Source organism: Boleophthalmus pectinirostris, unplaced genomic scaffold (assembly GCF_026225935.1).
Source record: "Boleophthalmus pectinirostris isolate CB_2022bp ecotype Guang Dong unplaced genomic scaffold, ASM2622593v1 HiC_scaffold_14, whole genome shotgun sequence".
NCBI lineage: Eukaryota > Metazoa > Chordata > Actinopteri > Gobiiformes > Gobiidae > Boleophthalmus > Boleophthalmus pectinirostris.
Genome location: NW_026571047.1, coordinates 25,371,264 through 25,396,079, shown reverse-complemented (window position 1 = coordinate 25,396,079; position 24,816 = coordinate 25,371,264). Strand labels below are relative to the sequence as shown.

Genomic DNA, 24,816 nt, shown 5'->3' with positions numbered 1-24,816 from the left:
GTAATTTAATGGATTACGTTACAAACTACATTTTGGGGTATGTAATCTGTAATCTGTAGGGGAATACATTTTAAAAGTCACCTTCCCAACACTGGTTACAGAATACTGAATAACTCCATTAAAATGTGTTTTGTAATGTATTTTCCGACACGTGGTCCAGTCAGACATTTTTGCATCAAGTTGTATTTAAATTATAGATTAAAAGACGCAATATCGTATTAAAGCGAGCGTGATTCTCTAATCTTGACTTAATTTGGTGGGATAATACTTGATGAAAATATAAATATATAGTTTAAATTAGTTTTACACTGATCGAAGCGCAATTTGTGAAGAAAAGCTGAAAAATATGTTGAAAATAAAGTAGAAACCTCTATTTTACACAGTCCCATATTGATGAATTCACGCTGGGAGAATTCTATCAGACACAGTTTGAACCAAATAAACACATTTTCTCAGATACTTTAAAGAATAATTCAACAAAATAAAGGTGTTTTCTGTTCATTTTATTTGTCAGCTATTAATTTCCGTGTACATTAGAGGAGTTTTGGAAGATTTTACTACAGGCTCTATTCACGTTTATGTCACAAACCAAGAAGACGTTTGGAATCATGCGATGACAAAATCTGGGAAAATGAGAAAATGTCCCTGTTTTCTTCATCTACGTGTCATTGTAGTGTTTCGTTATGTTCGGCTAATCAACAATTACAACCACACCTCAGGTTTCATCATTTCCCCACTGACGCACAACGCTGAGTGCCCTGGGTACATGCGATTAAAAGAGATGAGGCACCAAATTCAAGATGTTTCCAAACAGCACGTACGTATCCGTGATCACATTTACTTCAGTTGGTTTGATCACAGTCCGTTGGTGAGCCCAGTGTCGGGAACTACACTAAGGCTGCGTTCAGACTGCAGCCTGAAGTGACCCAAATCTGATTTTTTTGGCTTCTATGTGACCTGCATCTGATCTTTTAATGACAGTCTGAATGACACAGATCAGATTTTTCAAATGTGACCCAGGCCACTTGGATATGTGCTCCTGAAACTGATACATATCTGATCTTTTGACATGCAACTTCAGTCTGAACGGCCAAAGCGCATTCATTCGACCTACACGTTATCAGCAAGCCACAAACGTCACTATTCTGCGCTGAAGTAGGTGAAAATTGTTAATGAACTCCGTGTCACTGAAGTGAAGCACATCACCACTCACCACTCTTGGCTACGTCTCCACATCCACACGTTCCTTTAAACCAGGGGTGTCAAACTCATTTTGGTCCGGGGGCCATATCCAAACGACTTTGATCCCAAAGTGTCCGGATCAGAAAACTCATGGAAAATATACTTCAAAAATAACAATAAGTTCAAATATTTGTGCAGAGAAACACAAATCTATTACAGAAATCTTTTTAAGTTGATGAACTCTTTCTTTTACAAAATATTATAATATTATAATATTATGAACAACCTGAAACTTTAAGAAAAATACAATTTCAACACAAAGTTTGAACATGAACTTGTCTGTAAACAGGAATAAGTCCATTTTTGTTGTAAAATCCTGCACTCGGCTCCACTTTTCTCATGTTGGACATTTTTCTGATGAGGGTGTCACAGTCAACAGTCAAAACGATCGTCCTTTAAGAGCGTTTGGAAAGAGACAAGTCTTCATTTGTGCTGCTCTGGTGGGAGGGGCCACGTACAGAGACGCTGGAGACGCTGCTGTGATAAACACCACAGAAAATTAACAACATTTTAATTTAAATATTTAAGTTGAAAATCAGCCGAGGGCCAGATTAAAGGTCTTGGAGGGCCGGATCTGGCCCCCGGGCCGTATGTTTGACACCTGTGCTTTAAACGGACGTCGCTGCCGCTGCCTCACAAAACTCCACGGCCAAAAACCTCGTCCTTCTCCTTCTCAATCTCCTCCATCTTGCTGCACCATAACTCTTCATTTAGGCAAAGAGACTTGTAATTCGATATATTGTGATGGTCCACGATATTATTGTGAGAACTCTGACGATACGATATCACGATATTTCGGTTATTGTTACATCCCTATTGCAAAAATGTGTAGATTTGAAGGCAATTAAATGTACTTTTGGAATCAGATACTAATGGAAACTAAAACTAATACTGAAACTAGATACTCGGCTGCAAAAAATCATATTAACAGGACAAAATTTGAGCTTTCTCGAACAGTTTTAGTGTCATTTTGAGCTTTTTCAGACAACTTCACGAATGACACCATAAGGAAAATACACAAAGTGAAAAAAGTAACTGTACCTGAATACAGTTACTCAAAATCTGTATTCTCGTTTCACGTATTCACTTCCCAACACGGCGTATATAGTCTATGCATACATTACCATACATTTACATAGCCTGCAAACATCTATCTATACGGCGAAGGGTCTTGCCTGGTTAATCCACCTGTAGTTTATTAAGTAAGGGTGCCTTTAAGCGTCAAAAGAGATAGCGAAAATGCACGGTTAGCTGAAATGCAAGGAGGAGGAATTGAAGAGGGGTGCTATCTACAGAATGACAGGGCGGCCGTGATTGAGGCTCGCCGTAGCGGGATTTAGATACACAAGCATTTTTTTTCATCTGTGAAGCTTCGAAATTACCCGTAACTGAAATGCCAAATTATATATGTCGTATTTTTCATTTTGTTCGTTGGGTTAACGCATTTATCTGTTTTGAATTGGAGCACCAGGGTCAGTTGTGTTGAATGTTACTGAAAATTAGTTGAATTTCTGCTTTGGCATTGGACACTGCCATTGTGTCATTTGGCAAGACACTTCACGCGCCATTCCTGTGTGAGATTTGTTCAGTGCACTGCAAAAACTGAAATCTAGTCAAGTTAAGATGACTTGATTTAAGAAAGTTTGATCGTGATTTGAGTAAATTTCACTTGACAAGTAAAATAATCTGCCAGTGGAACAAGACGTTTTGTACTTCAAATATGAAATTACATCTTGGTGCACTTGAAATAAGAAAAACAACAACTTTTTGCACTTAAAATAAGAATCAAAATCAAATGTTGCTTGAATTAAGAAAAGCACATTTATTCCTTTGGTAGATAATTTTACTTGTCAAGCCGAATCTACTCAAATAAAGTAAAATATTCCTAGTTTAAGTTATTTTAATTTACCTACCGTATTTTCCGGACTATTGAGCGCACCTAAATATGAGCTGCATCAACTAAATTTTAACTAAATTTTAAAATTATATAGGCGCATCTGAATATAAGCCACAGGTGTCCACGACTTCAAGAACGTTTTCAAGTTTCGGGCCGCCTGCTTTTATTGCCTCTGAAAACTTTTGTTGTCTTTTTGCAACTGCATCATCTGCGTTTCTTCATGTGGTTTCCATGAGGAAGGTGTGTGCATGAAGCTCAAAAAATAACTGTTCAAAACACAATCAAATGAGCAGTTTTGCAATGGATCAAACATAAAATTTATAAAATATACTGAAATAAGGCATAGAAAAACATGAATGTATCCAAAATAAACTATATATCCAGCTGTTCTACAATCACTATATTTCAAAAATAAAATAAATATTCTCATTTATTTAAAAAATTTCCCAAAATAAACTTTGTTAAGCTTTATCGTTTCAACTCGAGTTTGGAAATCGTTTGACACCCTAATCAAAATTGAGATCAAAATTCAATTAATTGCACAACCTGAAAAGAAAGTATTGTTATTTTGTTTTGTAAATTACATTCTAGTACTTAAAGGGCCCATATTAGGATATTTTCTGATTATGTTATAAAGTAGTTTCCTCATCACAAACAGACCTGGAGTTGTGTTTTGTTTCATTCTCACATTTTTAACACACAAACCCTGCGCATTTAGGCTGAGTTGTGTTATTTAACTCCGCACACTTTCACTAGAATCATTTGTACGATTTCAACCCCGGCCAATCTCTACTTAACAAAAGGTAAAAGGAGCTGAAAACTTCCACTTCATGACATCACAAGGTGGAACAGAGCATATTGAAGTTTGGAAACATAGAGTCTAATAAAAGTATTACTCGGACATGTGTAAATGAAACAAAACACAACTCTAGGTTTGTTTTTGAGCCGAAATTAACAACATTATAACATGATTTAAAGCTCACAACAATCAGTTTTCTGCAATATTGGACATATTTCGTGTTATTTCTGGGATCATAATTGGTATCGAGTATTAAGTCAGTTCTTTAGTAGCAAAATCAAGTTTAAATTTTAGTATCTTGACAACACTTACACTGTGATGTTAGAATATCTTAGCATAAGTCTTATTATTATAGGCCAAATAGAAATAAATTAGCAGAAAAAACTACTATTACTACTTTTTTCTTCTTATAAATGTTGGTAATTGGAATAGAACCTCCTCTTATTAAACCAGGCGAAGTGTCAACATTTCTATTACACAAACCAAATTAAACCTTCAATCTCATTCATTGGTTTCAGGCAAATGATTCCTTCCTGATTTGAAAGATTTTTTTTGAGGACCCATCCCAATTCAAAAGATAATATTTTGATTTTAATTTCTTAATTGCCGTCGCGATGGAGGAGCTTTTCACTTGCTTTGAAACCCAACATTAAAATCAAAACCAGCATTCTGCAAATTGACGGTCGGAATTACTCTGCATCCGTTCTTCTGGGAGGTTTCCATAGGGAATTAATTACCTCTGTGTAAAGTGAAGATTTCATTGCTTGGAGTTTAACTTTAATTTAGCCAGGTTTTAAAGGGCTACGCTGTTTTCTGACTGATGTTATAATGTTGTTTCCTCGTCACAAACAGACCTGGAGTTGTGTTTTGTTTCATTCACACATGTTTAACACACAAACCTGCATATTTAGGCTGAGTTCTTCTCTCAAACTTCTCTCCACTGTTTTTTTAAACTCCATACACCTTCACTAGAATCATTTTGATAATTTCAGCTCTGGAATTGCTCATTTCTACTGAACTAATGGTAAAAGTTAACTTGAAAACTACCACTACGTGACATTACAAAGTGGAACAGCATTTTGAGCTTTGGTGATGTACAAACTAATAATAAACAACTACTCAAACATGTGTGACTGAAACAAAACAAGCCCAGGTATGTTTTTGAGGAGGTAGCAACATTATAATCATGTATTTAAAGCTCATAAGAGTCAAGTTTTCTTTTGAGATTGCAAAGAGAAGATTATATTTTCAAATGCATTATTTGTAGGGATGTAACGGGACATGTATTTGTGCCGAAATGTTTCAGTACGGGACATTCGGTTCGGTGCAGGGCTTGTGTTTGTTTACATTCTGCCACCGCATGTGCAGCTACATGGAAGGCTCGGCTCTTTAATATTCAGAGGGAAGTGGTTCGTGATTGGGGTGGCAGTGTTTCCTGCAGCGCTTTATAGTTAGGGCGGTCACCTTGACAACAGTCGTCTCCCAACCCCGTGAATCCTGGCAAAGCTACAGCCTCTTGTTGGACTCTCCCCCAACTGTCAGCAGATCTGCACTTACTGCAGTCAGTGTGGACAAGTTGTTTTCTCAGGCCAAAAATATGAAGATTGATTAAAAGTTCATCCTGGAGCTGTTAGTGCTGCACTTTACTTTTGAAAAGTTTTGTTTACTATTTACAAGGAATTAATTTTTTATAATATTTCATACATTTGTTGCTTATTTTAGAACATTTACTTAACTTATTAGTATTACCCAGCAGCACTTTGCATTCATTTTATTTTCCTGTTTATATAATGTTAAAACAAATTGTTGGTGATGGCATGTTTTTTTTTTTTTTATGTTAGTTGGAGGAATAGGAGAAAAAGTCTGTTATTTCCTAAAATTACGTTAAGGAATGTTTATGGACCCCAATAGATCATTTGTTGTTGCTAAAGTTAACTTGTCATGGTGCACCTTTATGACTACAGTTGTTGCTTGACCATGTATTGATCACTCTGTTTGACATGAGCCTCACACCTGTCGTCCACCACAGTGGATAAAAACGGTCCGTTCCTGAGACTCGGTCTCTCTGTCGTTGCATGTCGACAGTAGAACCAGAGCTCTGTGTGTGTTTGTATTAGGCTACGTTCAGACTGCAGGGCTTAATGCTCAATTTGGTTTTTTTTTGTGAAATCTGATGTTTTTGCGAGGTCGTTCACATTTCCAATTAAATGCGACTTGTATGTGACCCCCTGTGTGAACATTAAACGGCCCGAAAGTGTCCCGCATGTGCACTGGAGACACGACGACGTCAACCGCAGCGAGCGTGCTCTGTGTTTACGGAAGTTGTCCAAACATGGACGCGAGCATTGAGCACCTGGAGATTTTAAAGTTCCTCTCGTACCGGAGCCAGAACATGAACAACTTACTTGTTTTAAGGAGGAGATTGAGAAGGAGAAGGACGAGGTTTTTGGCCGTGGCGTTTCGTGGGGCAGCGGCAGCGACGTCTGTTGAAAGGAACGTGTGGATGAGGAGACGCAACCTTAAACCTTCAGAAAACGCTCTTGTGGTCCTCACCACTTTTCTTATACAGCAACCAGAAAATCATGATATCAGTTGGTTGAATAAAAACACAAATAAACAACAAGTAAATGGTTTTGTTTCCATTCTGTACCGAAAATGAACCGAACCGTGACCTCGAAACCGAAGTACACACCGAACCATGGTGTTTGCGTGCGGTTATTAGTCTGCCAATATTTCACGTTGCATATATCTATTCTATTATCATTTCTTTGCACTTGGGAATAGCAGAATTTTCCCTCTTACACCCCTTTAAAGGCTCGGATAACACTGTTCATTTCTTCGTCTATTTCAGTACAGCAGCTGTATCTCTCCCCTGTCATTTTCCCCATCCCCTTTTCCATTTTAATTTCCCATTGAGTCCCTCCATCCTCTCCTCACCTCCTCCATCTTGTTTCCTTTCCTCCCTCCCTCCCTCTCTCCATCTATCCATTTCCTTCACCGCTCTCTCTCTCTCTCTCTCTCTCCCCCTCCCTCCTCCTTCTTCCTCGCTCTCTCCATCAGGTGCTGTATAATGCAGGCTCCCCCGATGTGCTCCCTGGCTGCCTCAATCCGCCATTTTGATTCAGTACAGCTGTCCATGATAATGTACTGTTCGCTCAATCACTCTTTCGCTCCTCTCCGGCATCCTTCCTGTCTCGCTCTCTCTCTTTTTCTCTCTTTCTCCTTTTCTCTCCATCTCTCTCTTTTCTCACATTTACACATCTGTGCACAGACAGACATGGCACCGCTGATGTATTTTTCACCCCAGATTTGGTATTTGTAAAAGGTTGCAACAGAAAGACTCATTAATCTGAAAGAGAAGTGTTTGGCGGTTGGTACTTATTAGACGAGAACTAGACCAGGACTAAACCCGGACTAGTTTGCGGGACTAAATTATAGAAGTAGACCAGCGCTAACGCATTAACCCGCCTCTTTAACCTCGCTTAATTAAACCAGGGCTCGACTGTGCTGAAAATAAAACCCAACCAGGATCAAACCAGGACTCAAGATGGATTTAAACAGGATTTTAGAACTAAACCAAGATTAAACCAGGGCTTGATTACAGGACTAGACTAGGACTAAACCAGGACTAAACCAGGACTAGATTATAGACCCAGACCAGGACAAGACCAGGACTAAATCTTTAACTCTTAATTAAACCAGGGCTAGACTATGTTTGCCTTAAAACCAAACCAGGATCAAACCAGGACTCAATATGGATTTAAACAGGATTTCAGACTAAACCAGGACTAAACCTGGACCAGTTTGCAGGTCTAAACCAGGACTAAACCAAGATTAAACCAGGACTTGATAACAGGACTTGATTACAGGTCTAGACTAGGACTAAACCAGGACTAAACCTGGACTAGTTTGCAGGTCTTAACCAGGACTAGTTTATAGGACTAAACCAGGATCAGATTATAGACCCAGACCAGCACTAAACCAGTACTAAACCAGAAAGCATTAACCTCCCTTTAACCTCTGTTAAATTAATTAAACCAGAGCTAGACCGTGTTTGATTTAAAACCAAACCAGGACTCAAGATGGATTTAAACAAGATTTCAGACTAAACCAGGACTAAACCAAGATTAAACCAGGACTTGATTACAAGACTTGATTACAGGACTAGACTAGAACTAAACCAGGACTAAACCTGGACTAGTTTGCAGGTCTAAACCAGGATTTGTTTGCAGGACTAAACCAGGTCTAAATTATAGACCTAGACCAGGACAAGACCAGGACTAAAGCATTGACCCTCCGCTTTAACCTCTCTTAATTAAACCAGGGCTAGACTGTGTTTGACTTAAAACCAAACCAGGACCAAACCAGGACTCAAGATGGATTTAAACTTGATTTGATCTGGACTAAACCAGGTCTAAACTCATAAGAGACTAGACTAGACTAGTCCAAGAGGAAAGCCAAGACTAATACAGATATAGAGTATAAAAGAGTAAAAAAGTAAAATAAAACTGGGACTAAACCAAGATTAAGACTAGATGTAAACTTGGATTTGAGAAGGACTAAACCAGGACTAAACCAGGACTAAAGCATTAACCTTTCTCTTTAACCTCTGTTAATTAAACCAGGACTAGACTGTGTTTGACTTAAAACCAAACTGGAACCAAACCAGGACTCAAACTAGATTCAAACATGATCTGATCTGGACTACACCAGGTCTAAACTCATAAGTAACTAATCATAGATATAGAGTATAAGAGGAAAATAAAACCAGGATTAGGACTAGATGATGAAACTTGGATTTGAGAAGAACTAAACCAAAAGTAAACCAGGACTAAAACTAACCTAAACCAGGACTAGATTCAAACTTAGGAAGAACTAAACCATTACCAGACTTGGAGCGATCAGAGGGGACTAAACACATTCTAAGACAGGACTAAACCAGGACTAATCCAGGACCAAATCAGGACTAAACCAGGACTAAAACTAACCTAAACCAGGACTAGATTCAAACTTAAGAAGTACTAAACGATTACCAGACTTGGAGCAATCAGAGGGGACTAAAGACATTCTAAACCAGGACTAAACCAGGACCAAATCAGGACTAAACCAGGACTAAACCAGCACCAAATCAGGACTTAACCAGGACCAAATCAGGACTTAACCAGGACTAAACCAGGACCAAATCAGGACTTAACCAGGACTAAACCAGGACCAAATCAGGACTAAACCAGGACTAAACCAGGACTAAATCAGGACTAAAACTAACCTAAACCAGGACTAGATTCAAACTTAAGAAGAACTAAACCATTACCAGACTTGGAGCAATCAGAGGGGACTAAAGACATTCTAAACCAGGACTAAACCAGGACCAAATCGGGACTTAACCAGGACCAAATCAGGACTAAACCAGGACTAAACCAGGACTAAAACTAACCTAAACCAGGACTAGATTCAAACTTAGGAAGAACTAAACCATTACCAGACTTGGAGCGATCAGAGGGACTAAACACCTTCTAAACCAGGACTAAACCAGATCTAAACCAGGATTCAGCGATGATCTGAAAGAGAAAATGTACTTTCTTTGATTAGCAGCTGGTCCCTGTGGTAGCCGGCACGCATCACTTATTCTCTCTCCTCTTTCTCTCCTTCTCTCTCTCCATCTCTCCATAGACGGCTGTATTCATTAGACTGGTTCGTTAATGATAGACTTCAAGGTCCACTGCCAATCACTGTCGATCTGTTTTATCCCGCAGCCTCCATCTTTAACATCCAGCTTGTTTATTTTCTTCTTCTGCTGGTTATTGCTATAGAGCCACAGAATGTAAACACATGCCTTAGGGTTTCAAACAAGCTGTACACTGTTAACTTCAAAGTCCTTATCGCTCACTGTCGTCATTTTTCTTCTGGTCTGAATGTTTTTTGACGAATGTAGAACGTTAAGGGAGGGACGGAAAATAATCTTTGTCCAGTATTGCGTGCGTGGACGGTGATTGGTTGGAAAATAAACAAACAAATAAACAAAAACAATGGCAGAAGTGTCCAGAAATGTGAGGTTAAAAGTGCAATTTGTAACTTTCCTAGTGAAGTGTTTGTGTCCATGGAGATGTCTTTGTTTAGCCTGGAATTTTCTACAACGGGACATTAAATTTTAGCCAGGCTGGCGCCACCTAGTGCTTCCAATCAATTTAATTTCTCTCCAGCGACTAGGTCAGGAATCGGAATACACTAGATGGTTCGCAAAATCCCCGGAAGTGCGAGTTCGAGCACCAGCCAATCAGCGAAGAGTCAGACTTTCTGTGTTGGCAACAATTCCTGAGATCGAGGATTTAAAGCCGGAACAAAGAGAATGTTTGGTGAATTTTATCAAGGGGAAAGACGTTATTGCTCTTCTTCCTATGGGATTTGGGAAAAGCTTAATATGCCAGTTTGTCCTGTTAGCAGCGCATTACATACGTCACGACCAAATAGCAGCGATTGGTTAAATTCAAAAAGTACCTGCCTACCGTTGAGCGAACGAATCCTAATGCTGCGAGGTCAGACTGTTTCCACAAAGTGAAACCGGCTCATGAATCAGGCCAGTTAATACACATATCCAAAAACATATCCCTTTCCAAAGAAGTAACCAAGTGACGCTACAAGACCAAGTTAGAGATCAGATTTGTGGAGAGGCAACTATACTGACAATTTTAAGACTTTTTTGAGCAATAAAATACCTGTAATACACTTGATGTAAGACAGATACTAAGACCTGATACTCAATACAGATTCTAGAGATGTAACGATATCCAAGTCTCTCGGTACGATATTATCACGATATTTTGGAAAAGATAATATAATTGTGGACAGGACAATTTTTTGCTTTTAAAATACCTTGACAAGATTTTGGTGTGAATTATTTCCGCCATAATCCCAAGAATTCAAGTAAAAAACATATTTCTTAATATGTCTGCACTGAAATGCATCATGGGAAATGTAGTTTATGATGTTCATAAACTCTTGCTACTGTAAAACCATGCATTTAAGCAAAGGAACTTGTAATTTGATATATTATGATGGTCCACGATATTATTGTGAGACTTTTGACGATACAGTATCATAATATTTTGTTTTTTGTTACATCCTTAGTAATTTCTTTTATCCACCTGTTCTTATATCAGTGTAATCCCTCGTATACTAGTCAATTTGCTCTTATACTTGTTCTGATACAGCTCAAGATCATTCTAAAGCTTCAGGAAAGGTTCATTTCTGTCCTGTGAATGTGACCTTTTTAGTATTGATACTTCCTCCAACAAGTTTCTAGTTTCAATACTCTTTTTAGCGTCGATTAGTATCTGATTTTCTATACTTTTGACAAACCTAGAGTGTAGGGATGTAACAATAACCGAAATATCGTGATATCGTATCGTCAAAAGTCTCACAATAATATCGAGGACTGTCACAATATATCAAATTACAAGTCTCTTTGTTTAAATGCATTGTTTTATAGTGGCAATAGTTAATAAACATCAGAAACTACGTATCCCATGATTCATTTCAGTGCAGACAACGTGAAGAAATATGTTTTTACTTGAATTCTTGGGATTATGACAGAAATAATTCACACCAAAATCTTGTCAAGGTATTTTAGAAGCATAAAAGTGTCATATCTACAATTATATCAGCCTCTTCAAAATATCGTACCGTAAGATTCATTTCATGATAATATCGTACAGTGAGATTTGTGATTGTAATTCCCATGTATCGGCTGTTGTATTGGCGTGCGTCGGCTGCTGTCTCCTCCGTGCCCGGCTGTTCGTGGCAGTGATGGACAGCGCTCTCCGCAGGATGGAGTGTGACGTGCGGCGTTTATGTCAGAGCCTGTTTACTCTGAACTAATACAGACTCGCTCCATTAATCCAGCTACAGCTAACCCTCTGCGTCCTGCCCATCTGCTCCGTATGTCTGCAGTACACAGATACATACGTACTAACGAGTCACAATTAATTTGGAGTGCAAGACTTTAATGTATTGAAGCTTGTCTGCGCTTGGTTTAACTCTTTCATTACCCGTACATACATGACTAGGGCTACCCATAAAGCACAACTGCATAAAAGAAAACAGACTTCCACGAGTGATTATAAATGATTTTGTAGCAGTTCTGTCATACATCTCATCTTGGAAAAAAAAGACTGAAATATTTCAAAGGACTAGCCTGAGCAACATCCAGATTTCAGGTCAATTTTGGTTCATAATCGAGTATAAAGTCCCCGGAACCGTTTCTAATGGTCGTCAAATCACGTCTTTAGTGATTTAGCGGAGGTGTTAAATCCGTGTATCATTCGTTCATTTGTTTTTCAATATAAAACCAAAAATAAGAAAATGAAAAAAACAACAGTTTTTTAGACAGGTTTTGTCTCCAAAACCAAAATGAAAACTCAAATAATGACTAGTTTTCGATTTTGTGTTTAAATGAAGAATGGAAAAAATGGATAACGGCCGTTTCCTGTTTACGTGACTTTCGTGACTGCGATTCCGGACTTTTGCACCGCATACGGACTGAACCAGGACTGATCCAGGTCTGGGACTAGACCAGAACCAGACCGGGACTGAGACCGGGACCAGACCAAGACTGAGATCAGGACTGAGACTGGGACCAGACTGAGACTGAGACCAAGACCAGACCGGGACCAGACCGGGCCTGAGACCGGGACTGAGACCGGGACTGAGGACCAGGCTGGGACCAGGCAGGGACCAGCCTAGGACTGAGACCAGGACTGAGACTGTGACCAGGCCAGGACCAGACCAGGACCAGACCAGGGCTGAGACCAGGACTGAGACTGTGACCAGGCCGGGACCAGACCAGGACCAGACTGAGACCAGACCGGCGGCTCAGAGCCCAAGGCAGGGCAGGAGCTTGAAGCTGAGGCTCGGACGCTGTGGAGGAGTCAAAGCTCGGAGTCCACTCTGGTCCCGCTTTAGTCCCGCTCTGGTCCCGCTTTAGTCCCGCTCTGGTCCTGGTCTGGTCCTGAACCTGGATCAGTCTTGGTTCAGTCCATATGCAGGGCGAAAGTCCCATATCACAGTCACGGAAGTCATGTAAACAGGAAACGGCCGTTATCCGTTTTTTCCATTCTTCGTTTAAACACAAAATCGAAAACTGAAAAAACAAATCGTTATCCATTTTTTCATTTTGGTTTTGGAGACAAATAATGAAGAAAATAGTTGTTTTTTCATTTCCTTATTTTTGGTTTTATATCGAAAAACTATTGTGTCAAAACAGGTCATTAAGAACACAAGGGGGGTCGTCAAATGTCGTCTTCATGGGGCAAAGAGTTAAAATCATGAGACTGTTGTATTATTTTAGTTTTAGTCATTTTCAAACTCATGATTCTAGAAACCACACAAAGCTGCACTGTGTAACTTTTCTGGTGGAGAGTCCGTCAAATGCTGTTATCTGTTTTTTCTGGAATGTTTCACAGTGTGGTGTTAAACCTTTTTATCAAACCAGACCAAGTTACAGGTCAGATCTGTGAAGAGGCGACCCCGCTCACAGTTAGAATGCTTGTCTTTTTGAGCTTTGCGAGTTGCTAATTGCGTCCATTCAAATTGCAGTTTTGATTTGATTGTGATTAATCTTGCGGTCTGAATATGATGTTTGAGTTTTGACCCTTTGTAGCTTCTGTAATTTGAAGATTGGCAGGAAAAGTGCGCTGCTAATGGGACTACAAAAAAAACTCGTCCACTTTAAACTGTGCTTGCCTATTCACCTGAGCTCCCAAGGCCAAAAAACAGACAAGACAAACTGTACTTAGACCTAAAATTACAACAAAACAATTTTTTTTTCTTTTACTTTCTGTTGATGCACCAGAGGCACTTCTTTCCCCAAACACAGTCAAACAACACACACTTTGTATTTGTGGTAAAGCTCGCAGATGTGGTCAGGTTTGAATCTGTGTATCATCTGATCATTCATTTTTCAAAATAAAACCAAAAATAAAAAAAACGATGAAACGGATAACGGTCATTTCTCATTTTCTTGACTTAAACTGCGATGCCGGACTTTTGTGCTGCATAAGGACTGAACCAGGACTGAACCAGGACTCACACAGGACTAAAACAGGACTAAACCCGGACTGAGTGGCTGGACGGGCCCGGATGTGCGCCCGCGTAGACTGTCGGGTGATCAGGACTGAGACCAGGACCAGATTGGGACTGAGCCCAGGACTGAGATCAGGACCAGACCAGAATTAAGATCGGGACTGAGACTGCGACTGAGACTGGGACCAGACCAGGAAAAGACCAGAATTAAGATCGGGACTGAGACTGCGACTGAGACCGGGACCAGACCAGGACGGAGACCAGAACTGAGACTGGGATTGAGACCGGGACCAGACCAGGATCAGACCAGAACTAGACCAGAACTAAGATCGGGACTGAGACTGGGACTGAGACTGGGACCAGAGCAGAACTGAGACCAGAACAGAGACCAGCACTGAGACCAGGACCAGACTAGAACTAGACCAGAACTAAGATCGGGAGCAGACCCGGACCAGATCAGAACTGAGACTGGGACTGAGACCGAGACCAGACCAGAATGAAGATCAGGACTGAGACCGAGATTGAGACCGGGACTGAGACCAGGACCAGAGGAGAACTGAGACCAGAACTGAGACCAGGACTGAGACCGGTACCAGACCAGAACTGAGACTGGGACTGAGACCGGGAGCAGACCAGAACTGAAACTAGGACTGACTAGGACTGGTCCCGGAATCATTATCCATTATCCATTTTTTTTCATTTTCTTGTTTTTGGTTTTATTTTGAAAAACAAATGAACAAATGATCCACGGACTGGTTTGGATTAGGTTCAGATTTAGAGTTCGGTTTAGGAATGTCGCTGAATTTTAATATTTGTTGCAATTACATCTGCTGATTATGAAAAGAACCCCTTCCTTGGAAAATCCACCACGCAGCAGTAAGTTCACTTTGATTGACATAAAACGCTAAGCTCTGCCCCCGGACAAAATGCTGAGAATCTAGAGCGTCTCTGCTTCTAACTTGTTTGCTTCTCCTACTTCTCTCTATTGAGTTCGATAAGTTAAAGGCGCATTGTGTAACTTTTCTGATTGAGGGTCCGTCACATGCTTTTCTCCATGAAGATGTTATTGTTTTGTCTGGAATGTTTCACATTATGATATTAAACCTTTTTATCTTCATGGAGACCAAACCAGACCAAGTCACAGGTCAGATCTGTGGAGAGCAAGGATGTAACAATAACCAAAATATCGTGATATCGTATCGTCAAAAGTCTCATGATAATATCGTGGGCTGTCACAATAATATCGAATCACAAGTTCCTTTGGTTAAATGCAGGTTTTATAGCAGCAACAGCTTATGAACATCAGAAACTACATATCCCATGATTCATTTCAGCGCAGACAACATGAAGAAATATGTTTTTTACTTGAATTCTTGGGATTATGACGTAAATAATTCACACCAAAATCTTGTCAGGGTATTTTAAAAGCAAAAAATGTCCCATCTACAATAAATGTCGTCGAAAACAGACTCTTGTGAGCTTTAAAACATGTTGCTACTTCTCAAAAAACACACCTGGAGTTGTTTTGTTTCATTCACACATGTCTGAGTGATCTTTTATTATTTTGCCGGACATACACTGTGCGATATTTTCGATCGTTTCACTCAGCCTCGGCTCAAACTGTACGAGGAAATCACAGGGTTTGAAAAGTTCACAGCTTGTGGAACTACTTCACAAGAGGCAACTGGATTTGAAACAGGTCTGATATTCTTGCGACTAGGGATGGGCATGATTAGTCGATTAATCACTATTTGATCATTAAGAGTTTCATCGATTACCTAAATTTTAATCGACAAACCGAATGTAGGTTGCTGTGCGTAGCGTGACCAAACAGGGGTCCGTACATGTGTCTCTCTGCACTCAGAAGGAGCGAGCAAACACAGTCAGTCAGTCTGCAACGTACTGAAGTGCATATGCGTATTTAACGATGACTTGTACAAGAAATTCCACGCTTTCCGTTGCGTTCGGGACAAGTGTGAGTCCATGTGCACAGTGTATAAAGCAGCACATATGTTTCGGTGTCCAGTGGGAAAAAGTTTTGCCAGGTGAGAGTCGCGCAATGTCGATGACGAGTCCCCACCTCCCTCCCCCCGTACGGTGTCCTGGTTTTGACAAACGCAAATATGGTCACACTAACCTGTATTCCACTGAGTCATGTCTTTTAATCCTACAGAAGTTGACCGCATCAGCGACACAAGAGCTGTAGTTTTATCTTCGCTTAGTTTATGCAAATTAGCGATGCGGTTTTAAGTTTCGTTTCTGTGAGAGTTGCGCAAAACTGAATTAAACACATTATAATAAACGGATTGATGTGGCTCTAGAGTCGTTACGGTTTATTTGTCGTAAAGTTGAATTTATTTATGCAGATTAGCAGTGCAGATAGTAATAATAATGATGATCATTTTAATATAAAACGTTAATGATTAATCGATAATCGATCGTTAATTCTCTCGACGATCGATTAAGAAGATTTCATGGAATGCCCATCCCTAGTCAGAATGTCTGTTTTTTTTTTTCTTTTAGGTATTTTTGAGCTGTAAAACCACCTGAAATTGAATAAATGTAAGGTAGATCTGTTTAATGTCACAATGTTGAACTTTCAGGCAGAGCAATGGCATAAATGTAGAAAAAAGAATGGACAAACCCACGACAATTTCCATAGTGCACCTTTAATATGTTTTAGTTTATTTATTTATTTTTTTTCATATATATTTTATTTAATTTTTGATTTTTTTTTTTATATTGTGGTCTTACGGCCACACAAAAATGCCACAAAATATACAAGTGTACAAATATGTTTTAGTTTTGACGCTGTGAGGCTTCTGTAATTTAAAGATTGACAGGAAATGTGCGCTACTTCTAATTTTGTTGCTTTTTTTCTTCTTCTTCTCTCCTGATAATTTTAACTGCCATACTGTGTAAACATCTCTATGGAAACTACAAATACAAAACACGACTATAACTACTACACCAAGCGAGCATTTGGCAAGAGAATTACGTTCATTTGCAGTAAAATCGTCTTAATCATTTTCAAACACGTTCTGACATTTAAAGTTGAATTTTTGACCCTTGGAAGCTACTGTAGCCCGCGTTTTGACCATCTTTCGCTCTGCTAATTGGAAGACTGAACTTTGAACCACCCAAAAATCAGTGTGAAGGAAATTACAGAGATAGCTACATGAAGAAATCGAGTAATTAAAAAAGTGCAAAATTGGGTAATTATTTGACCTCCACAGTCAGGAAAACGTCTCAGAAAATGAATAGCTGTTTTATCACCCATTTAAAAGAATCTCGTTTAAACTAATTACGTGGTTTTATTCCAGTATTTTTCATCGCAGAAACAGCAGGACCAGAGCTCAGCTTGAAGTTGCCTTTGCAGGATGATGGTGGCGAGGTTTTAGTTCAATTTTTTATTAAGAACAGCGCCACCAATGGTCACTAAATTATTCACCTCCCTGGTCACTACACGCCAGCCTGACTCATTTGTAGTAATGGGCTTCACAACAGAAAGCAAGCAGCAAGCCTTATTCACTTCTACTGTGAGTTAAGCAAACAAAAAACAAAAATAGCATGTGTTTAATGGCGTATATTGATGAATGCAGATTGAGCGCTTCAGTTTCTTCCATATGCTTCAATAAAGAAAGGCTTTTGTTTGTGTTTACTTAATGCTATTTTAGTCCTGTGATATTCAAACTCTTTATACTGAGAACCACTTAAGAAAATATGTCCTATATCACACAAAACTGACTCTTGTTTTGAGCTTTGAGACATGTTAGAATGTTGTTTTCTCATCCAAAACACACCTGGAGTTGTGTTTTGCTTCAGTCACATGTCTGAGTAATCCTGGTTTGTTAGTCTGTCTACATCTTCAAAGCTCAAATAGGGCTGCTTATTATGGAAAAAATCATTATCACGATTATTTTGGTCAATATTATTCAAATGATTATTTTTTTTGTTACAGGATGCATTTAGTCTAGCCAGACTGACCCCAATTAGTGTCTCCGCTCAATTTAATTTCTCTCCAGGGAATTGGTCAGGAATCAGAATACACTAGAGGGTTCGCAAAAACCCCGGAAGTGCGAGTTTGGGCACCAGCCAATCAGCGAAGAGCCATACATTCTGTGTTGTCAACGATTCCCAACATCGAGGTTTTAAAGGCGGACCAAAAAAAAATGTTTGGTGAATTTTATCAAGGGGAAAGACTATGGAGTAAGAAAGCTGTCAAAAATATTCGTGCGCATAAAATAGAAATCCGTGCATATTTGGCTGTAGTTGCGCATAAAATAAATATTTGTAAACTCTCAAATGAGTCCAGTCGTACATAAAATATATTGTGTGTATTTTATCCGTCAGAATACGAATTGAAAAATTACGACGTCATGAATTACAATCACGAAATGAAAATTTACGATTACGCTTTCATCAGTACGAATACGAATTCACAGACGGAATTTTACTGTCAAAAATACGTCATCACTTCACAGACATTATTCCATCGAGCAGAAGAAACATCGATCAAGATCAAGACTGCGCAGCTCAAGTTTGTAGCAGAGTAAAAACAGAGTAATAGCACAAGAAGCTACAACAGCGACCAACAAGTGGGTTAATTAAAATCTATTGTAAAAATGTCTTGAATTCGGGCAACCAAACGCTGCTGTATAATATTCTGTAGAAACACCTCCTTTGAATGGGAAATTGCACCTATATGTTAGAAAACATAGTGGAGCCAGTTGGCGAACATCCGACGTAACGTTATCCCAGGACTAATTAACAAATATCAGGTTCTCTGTATGTTTAGATTAAAACATTCACGGCTACAGCCACAGCGAGCATCAGTCAGTCTGAACCTTCATCTCAGTTGCATTTCAGTTTTTACCCTCCGCTACAAACTTGAGCTGCGCAGTCTTGATCTTGATCGATGTTTCTTCTGCTCGATGGATAATGTCTGTGAAGTGATGACGTATTTTTGACAGTAAAGTTCCGTCTGTGAATTTGTATTCGTACCGATGAAAGCGTAATCGTAAATTTTAATTTCGTGATTGTAATTCATGACGTCGTAATTTTTCAATTCGTATTCTGATGGATAAAATACACACAATATATTTTATGTACGACTGGACTCATTTGAGAGTTTACAAATATTTATTTTAATGCGCAACTACAGCCAAATATGCACGGATTTCTATTTTATGCACGCGAATATTTTTGACAGCTTTCTTACTCCATAAAAGACATTCTTGTCCTTCTTCCTACGGGATTTGGTGCATTACATACGTCACGACCAAATAGCAGCGATTGGTTAAATAAAAAAAGTACCTGCCTACTGCTGAGCGAACGAATCCTAATGCTGCGAGGTCAGATGATGAATCAGGCTAATGTTAGATAGGGTGTAAGAAAAAATTGATTCAGTGATATATCATGATACTTTATTCCGCATTTCCGGTATCGATTCAAAATGCTTTCAAATAGATTTTTAAAAGTCTGTCTTTAAAGTTCCACTACTTCTTACTGTTTTCATGATTTGAAAGTTTAATTCATTCAGTTTTGTTCTCGGGAATGTGTCCTCGACCATAATATTATATGTAATTATTGATAAATCACAATATAGCTTCCTGTTTTAGTATCGGGATATATCGTGATCTATTGAATCATTATCGTAATTGTAAAATATTGTGATACGTATCATATCTTCAGATTCATGGCAATGCACACCCCTATGTTAGAATGTTGTTTTCTCATCAAAAACATGCCTGGAGTTGTGTTGTGTTTGATTCACACTTGTTTGGTTAATCCTTTATTATTAGTCTGTTTACATTTCCAAAGCTCAAAATTCTCTGTTCCACCTTGTGATGTCATATAGTGGTAGTTTTCAAGTTAACAGCCACAACCTTTAGTTCAGTAGAGATTGGCAATTCCAGGGCTGAAAAAGTGATTCTAGTGAAGGTGTATCAAGTTTAAAAACACAGTGGAGCACTTCTTGTATGACTACATGACATCACGAGGTGGCACAGAGTGTTTTCAGTTTGAGAGAAGAACTCAGCCTAAATATGCAAAGTCTGTGTGTTAAACGTGTGTGAATGAAACAAACAAAACTCCAGAGGAAACAACATTATAACATCAGAAAATAGTGTAATATAGGCTCTTTTGTGTGCAGTAGTAGTAGTCATTAGAGCCCGACCGATATATCGGTTGGCCGATATTATCGGCTGATATGGGCACCTGGAGGCATATCGGCTATCGGCCGATATTTCACGTGGGCATGTGATACATCGTTAAAAATCTTAAACTCTCTACATTCTGTTCATTTAATCCAATTTACAGACAGATAAATGTTCTAATATGTGGCTCCACATCAGTATTTATCTGTGGAGTCATTTGTCTGTGTGTGTCCGTACTGTCCCTGAACACACCACAGAGTCGCTTCACTCACGTGTGTTTGTTTACACCCGCAGCGGTGCACAACACTGAGATTATATTCTTTTTACGGACAATCGGTTTGAGTCTGGATTAAAAGGACATTTATTAGTGCAGATTTGTGATGTGGGAGGAGCCTGTATGAGCGGTGAGTGTTGGAAATATGTCGACTTTGAAGCTAGTTTTGGTCATTTGTTATGGGTTAGCTGCTGTAGCTCTCGCACATAAACAGGCTGTTTTCTATTGGCATATTGTAAAGTGACTATATTGGCCGTATATTTGCTACTGGACCTGCATTGATATGTAAATGAGCTGTGAACAGACGTGTGAATTATGACATTTGCGCATATAATTAATTACCGCGGCGCGCACGTATTTACGGCTAAAGGCTAATAGCGATTGTTTCTTTACTAGTTATGGGTCGGTCGTGAACGAAATGACTCTTAGAACCGGCTCTTTGAAGCGAACGACGGGAGCCTGATCCTTACTGGGAGTCGTGTTTTCTCTTTCTCTCACTTTTTTTCTCTTCACGCCGCGTGCAGACTCGTGGTTTGACAGCGGCAGCGGCTAAAAACGAAACTTTGAGAAATTTGCGTGTGCATAGGATAAAAAAAAGGAGCATATTTGGCTGTAGTTTAGCATAAAATAAATAAGTCCCGGTTTAGTCCTTTTTCAGTCCTGGTTTAGACCTGGTTCAGTCCTGATTCAGTCCTGCTTTAGACGTGCTTTAGTCCTGCTTGCAACAAAACAATCTGAAGAGCCGCTTGGGAGCCAAAAGAACCAGCAGCTTTTAGTGAGCCGAGCCAAAAGAGCCGGTTCTCTAAAAAGAACTGGAATACCCATCACTAGTGTCTAAATGTGATGCAAAAATGCCATTAAGTCAACCTACTGTCTGTAAATATGATGTAAAGAGGCAGAATAACAATAAATGTTGCCTAAATAAACCCAATTTAAAATCCACCAGAGCCAAACCTAAGTTTTTTAAACAATTCAAAATTTACAGTGAATTTTTACATCACTAAATATATCGGCGATTATATCGGCTATCGGCAGCTCCAACTCCCATTATATCAGTTTCATATCGGCCACAGCAAAATCCATATCGGTCGGGCTCTAGTATTCATAGTACTGATACTGCAACTGCATTTTTAAGTCTTTAGTGGTAGGTGTTATTTTTCTAACCTGAACCTGAATACCTGAAGCATATTTTTCTTACTAATTGCTTTGTTATTGCGTTCACAGATTTGGGCTGATCTCCCACTCGCGGAGATAAGAAAACCGGCTCTATATTTAGACGAGAGTGGGAGAGGCTCATGTGCAGAATCACACCTATTGATTTATGCAAATGAGCAGCTTTTGTTAATTCCATATGGTCCAAAAAAAAAAAAAAAAAAACGTCTTTGTGTAGGCCGTTGTATTACATGTGATCACGAGTGGGAGCTAAATATATCAAAAGCTAATATGGCAATTAATACGTTTATTTAAAGTAGGTTACGGCGTATTTACAGTAGTTATAGAGCGGCAGATTGTGAGTACAGATATATAGATTTTCTCTTTTTTTTTCCTCGGTTAGTGGTTCATGAATCCAAATCCACTTTATTTCTATCGCACATTTTTACAAACAAAGCAGTTTCCAAAGTACCAGTCCTAAAACAATAAAACCAGTAAAAATCAAATAAAAGCAAGATCATAAAATATCATAAAATAGCAGTAAGTAAAATAAATAAAATAAATAAAAGACACAGAGGAAAACACAACTCAGGCACTGTTAAAAGCCAGAGAATAAATAAAGAAAATAACGTAAAAATATATCTATAAACATTTATTTATCCATATTTTATCATATAGTTGGTCTGTTTTACTACTAGTATACAGAAACTAATGTAGTACTGTTTTGTGCTGTTTAGTTTTAGTATTTAGTAGTAGTAGTAGTAGTAGTATGAATAGTAATTGTATCAGGGTTTGTCTACTATATTCAATATACGTCTGTATTTGCAAGACTATACAAACAGTAGTATTAGTAGTAGCAGTAGTTGTAGTAGTATTAGTGATAGCAGCAGCATCAGTACTAGTTGTCACAGTATTTGTACCAGTCACAGTAGTAACCACTGTAAAACAAAACATGTAAAAATATAGTCAATAGTAATAGTAGTAGTAATAGAAGTTGCTGTAGTAATAATAATAAAGTAGCAGTAGTAGTAGAAGTAGTAGTAGTAGTAGTAGTAGTAGTACTAGTATGAATAGTAATTGTATGAGGAGTTGGTCTACTATACAATTTAATATAAGTTCTATGCAAACAGTAGTAGTAGTAGTAGTCGTAGTAGTAATTGTGGTGGTAGTAGTACTAGTAGTATTAGTACCAGTCATAGTAGTAACCAGGGTAAAATAAAATATGTAAACATAGTAATAGTAATAGTAGTAATAGTAGTTGTTGTAGTAATAATAGTGGTAGTGTAGTAGTAGTGGTAGTAGTAGTAGTAGTAGTAGTAGTACAAGTTGTAGTAGTAACCAGTGTAAAACAAAACATGTAAAAATATAGTTAATAGTAATAGTCGTCATTGTAGTAGTAGTGGTAGTAGTAGTAGTAGTAGTAGTAGTAGTAACCAGTGTCAAACAAAAAAAAAAGTAAAAATATAGTTAATAGTAATAGTAGTTGTTGTACTAATAATAGTGTTAGTAGTAATAATAGTGATAGTAGTAGCCAGTTAATAGTAATAGATGTCATTGTAGTAGTAGTAGTAGTAGTACCAGTAGTACCAGTTGTAATAGTAACCTGTGTAAAACAAAAAACAAAACATGTAAAAACATAGTTAATAGTAACAGTCGTCATTGTAGTAGTAGTAGTAGTACTACTAGTACTAGTAGTAGTAGACAGTAGCACTAGTAGTACTACTTGACTAGACACCAGTAACACATGTACAACCCTCCAGTAGTAGTAGTAGTAGTAGTCATAGTCGTAGTCATAGTAGTTGTAGTATTAGTAGCAGTTGTAGTATCCTGTATAAAATAAGTGAAAATATATATTACGATGCAGTTTATGAGTATTTATATATATTTTATGAGTATATATGACAGTATTTTTATTTACTTGTGGCCCTGACCTACAATACCAAATATATTATAACACAATAAGCTGATATGAAGACACAGTGAGGACATTACACCAGAACATTTACCATTTACCACAACACAAGTCGCTCTTCAGACACCACTAACACATGTGTAATCCTCCATGTTAGTTTAGCAGCATATATTGATTTATGCTAATGCTCTTTTGTTTGTTCCTTATGGTTCATTATGCAAAGCTCCTGTCTGCTGTGCACACATCTCTAACACCATTCACATACGCTCTTTATTCAGGCTTACACTGAGAACATAATAACCTTATTTAATTATATGGAGAATATAAAGGGAGTTATGTAATATAGGAAGAGTACTATGGTGAGTTCAAATGTGCCCAAAATAGACTGTCAATATCGGCGTTTGTAACAGATTTGATAGAGTGAGATGAGGCAAACAGGGAGGAATAAAAGAAAACTGAAAACAAGTGAAAATGTAAAACTAAAATTAAAATAGTAGTTAATAATGTTTATCTACGTAGTTACTACCGATACTCAATTCAGTTCAAATTCAAAAAAGTTTATGTTCTGTGGGGAGGCACAGATTCGTAGCTTCCTGGCCGCCTGGTGGTTATAGAGGGGAGAGAGTTCAGCATCCTAACAGCCTGGTGGATGAAGCTGTTACATCCTGTACTTCCTCCCAGAAGGTTGGAGGTTGAACAGATTGTGTGCGGGGCGACTTGCATCACTCATAATTGTGATGAGGTTTTGGTGTATATGTCTTACAGAAAGCGGAGGGAGGTGATACTAATATCACTGCTACTGCTATTACTTCTACTACTACTGGTATAAGCACTATTACTTTACGGAAACACTGGCATGTTCCACGGTATAGCATTAAATCACAGCAGCTATATAATCAGGATAGAGACTGATTGTATAAAACCATTGTTTTTATTGCTCAAAATCTATACATTAATCTGTTTTAGAGATATTTTTAGTTTATTTTGGCGATTATAGTTGTGATGAGCAATGTACATAATTGCCTTTATGTAGCTGTTGATTACTGCATAATAATGTAATTTATCATTTACTGCACGACAATCCAATTTATAACTTATGGAAACATCCGAATAAACTCATCATAATAAAAAAAACATTAAAATTGTAATCCAGCTTTTTCAGTTCTGATTCCAATTTTGATACTGTAGCTTCAAGTGTCTGACGATACCCAATCAACCGATACCAGTGGAGAAACTCAGACTTGTGTTAAATTCCTTTCAACAAAAATAAAATAAGACAGAACTGATCCACATGTGTTATTTACA

General features: G+C 38.4%; 1 protein-coding gene across 1 annotated transcript in view; it reads left to right on the top strand.

Annotated features, from left to right (window-relative positions):
• Nucleotides 1–24,816, top strand: part of nrxn1a (neurexin 1a) — a 323,968-nt gene that overhangs the window by 80,914 nt on the left and 218,238 nt on the right. The window contains exon 5 of the mRNA XM_055150076.1: nt 11,176–11,196. Coding sequence (XP_055006051.1) covers nt 11,176–11,196 — 21 coding nt within the window. The remainder of the gene's footprint in view (nt 1–11,175; nt 11,197–24,816) is intronic.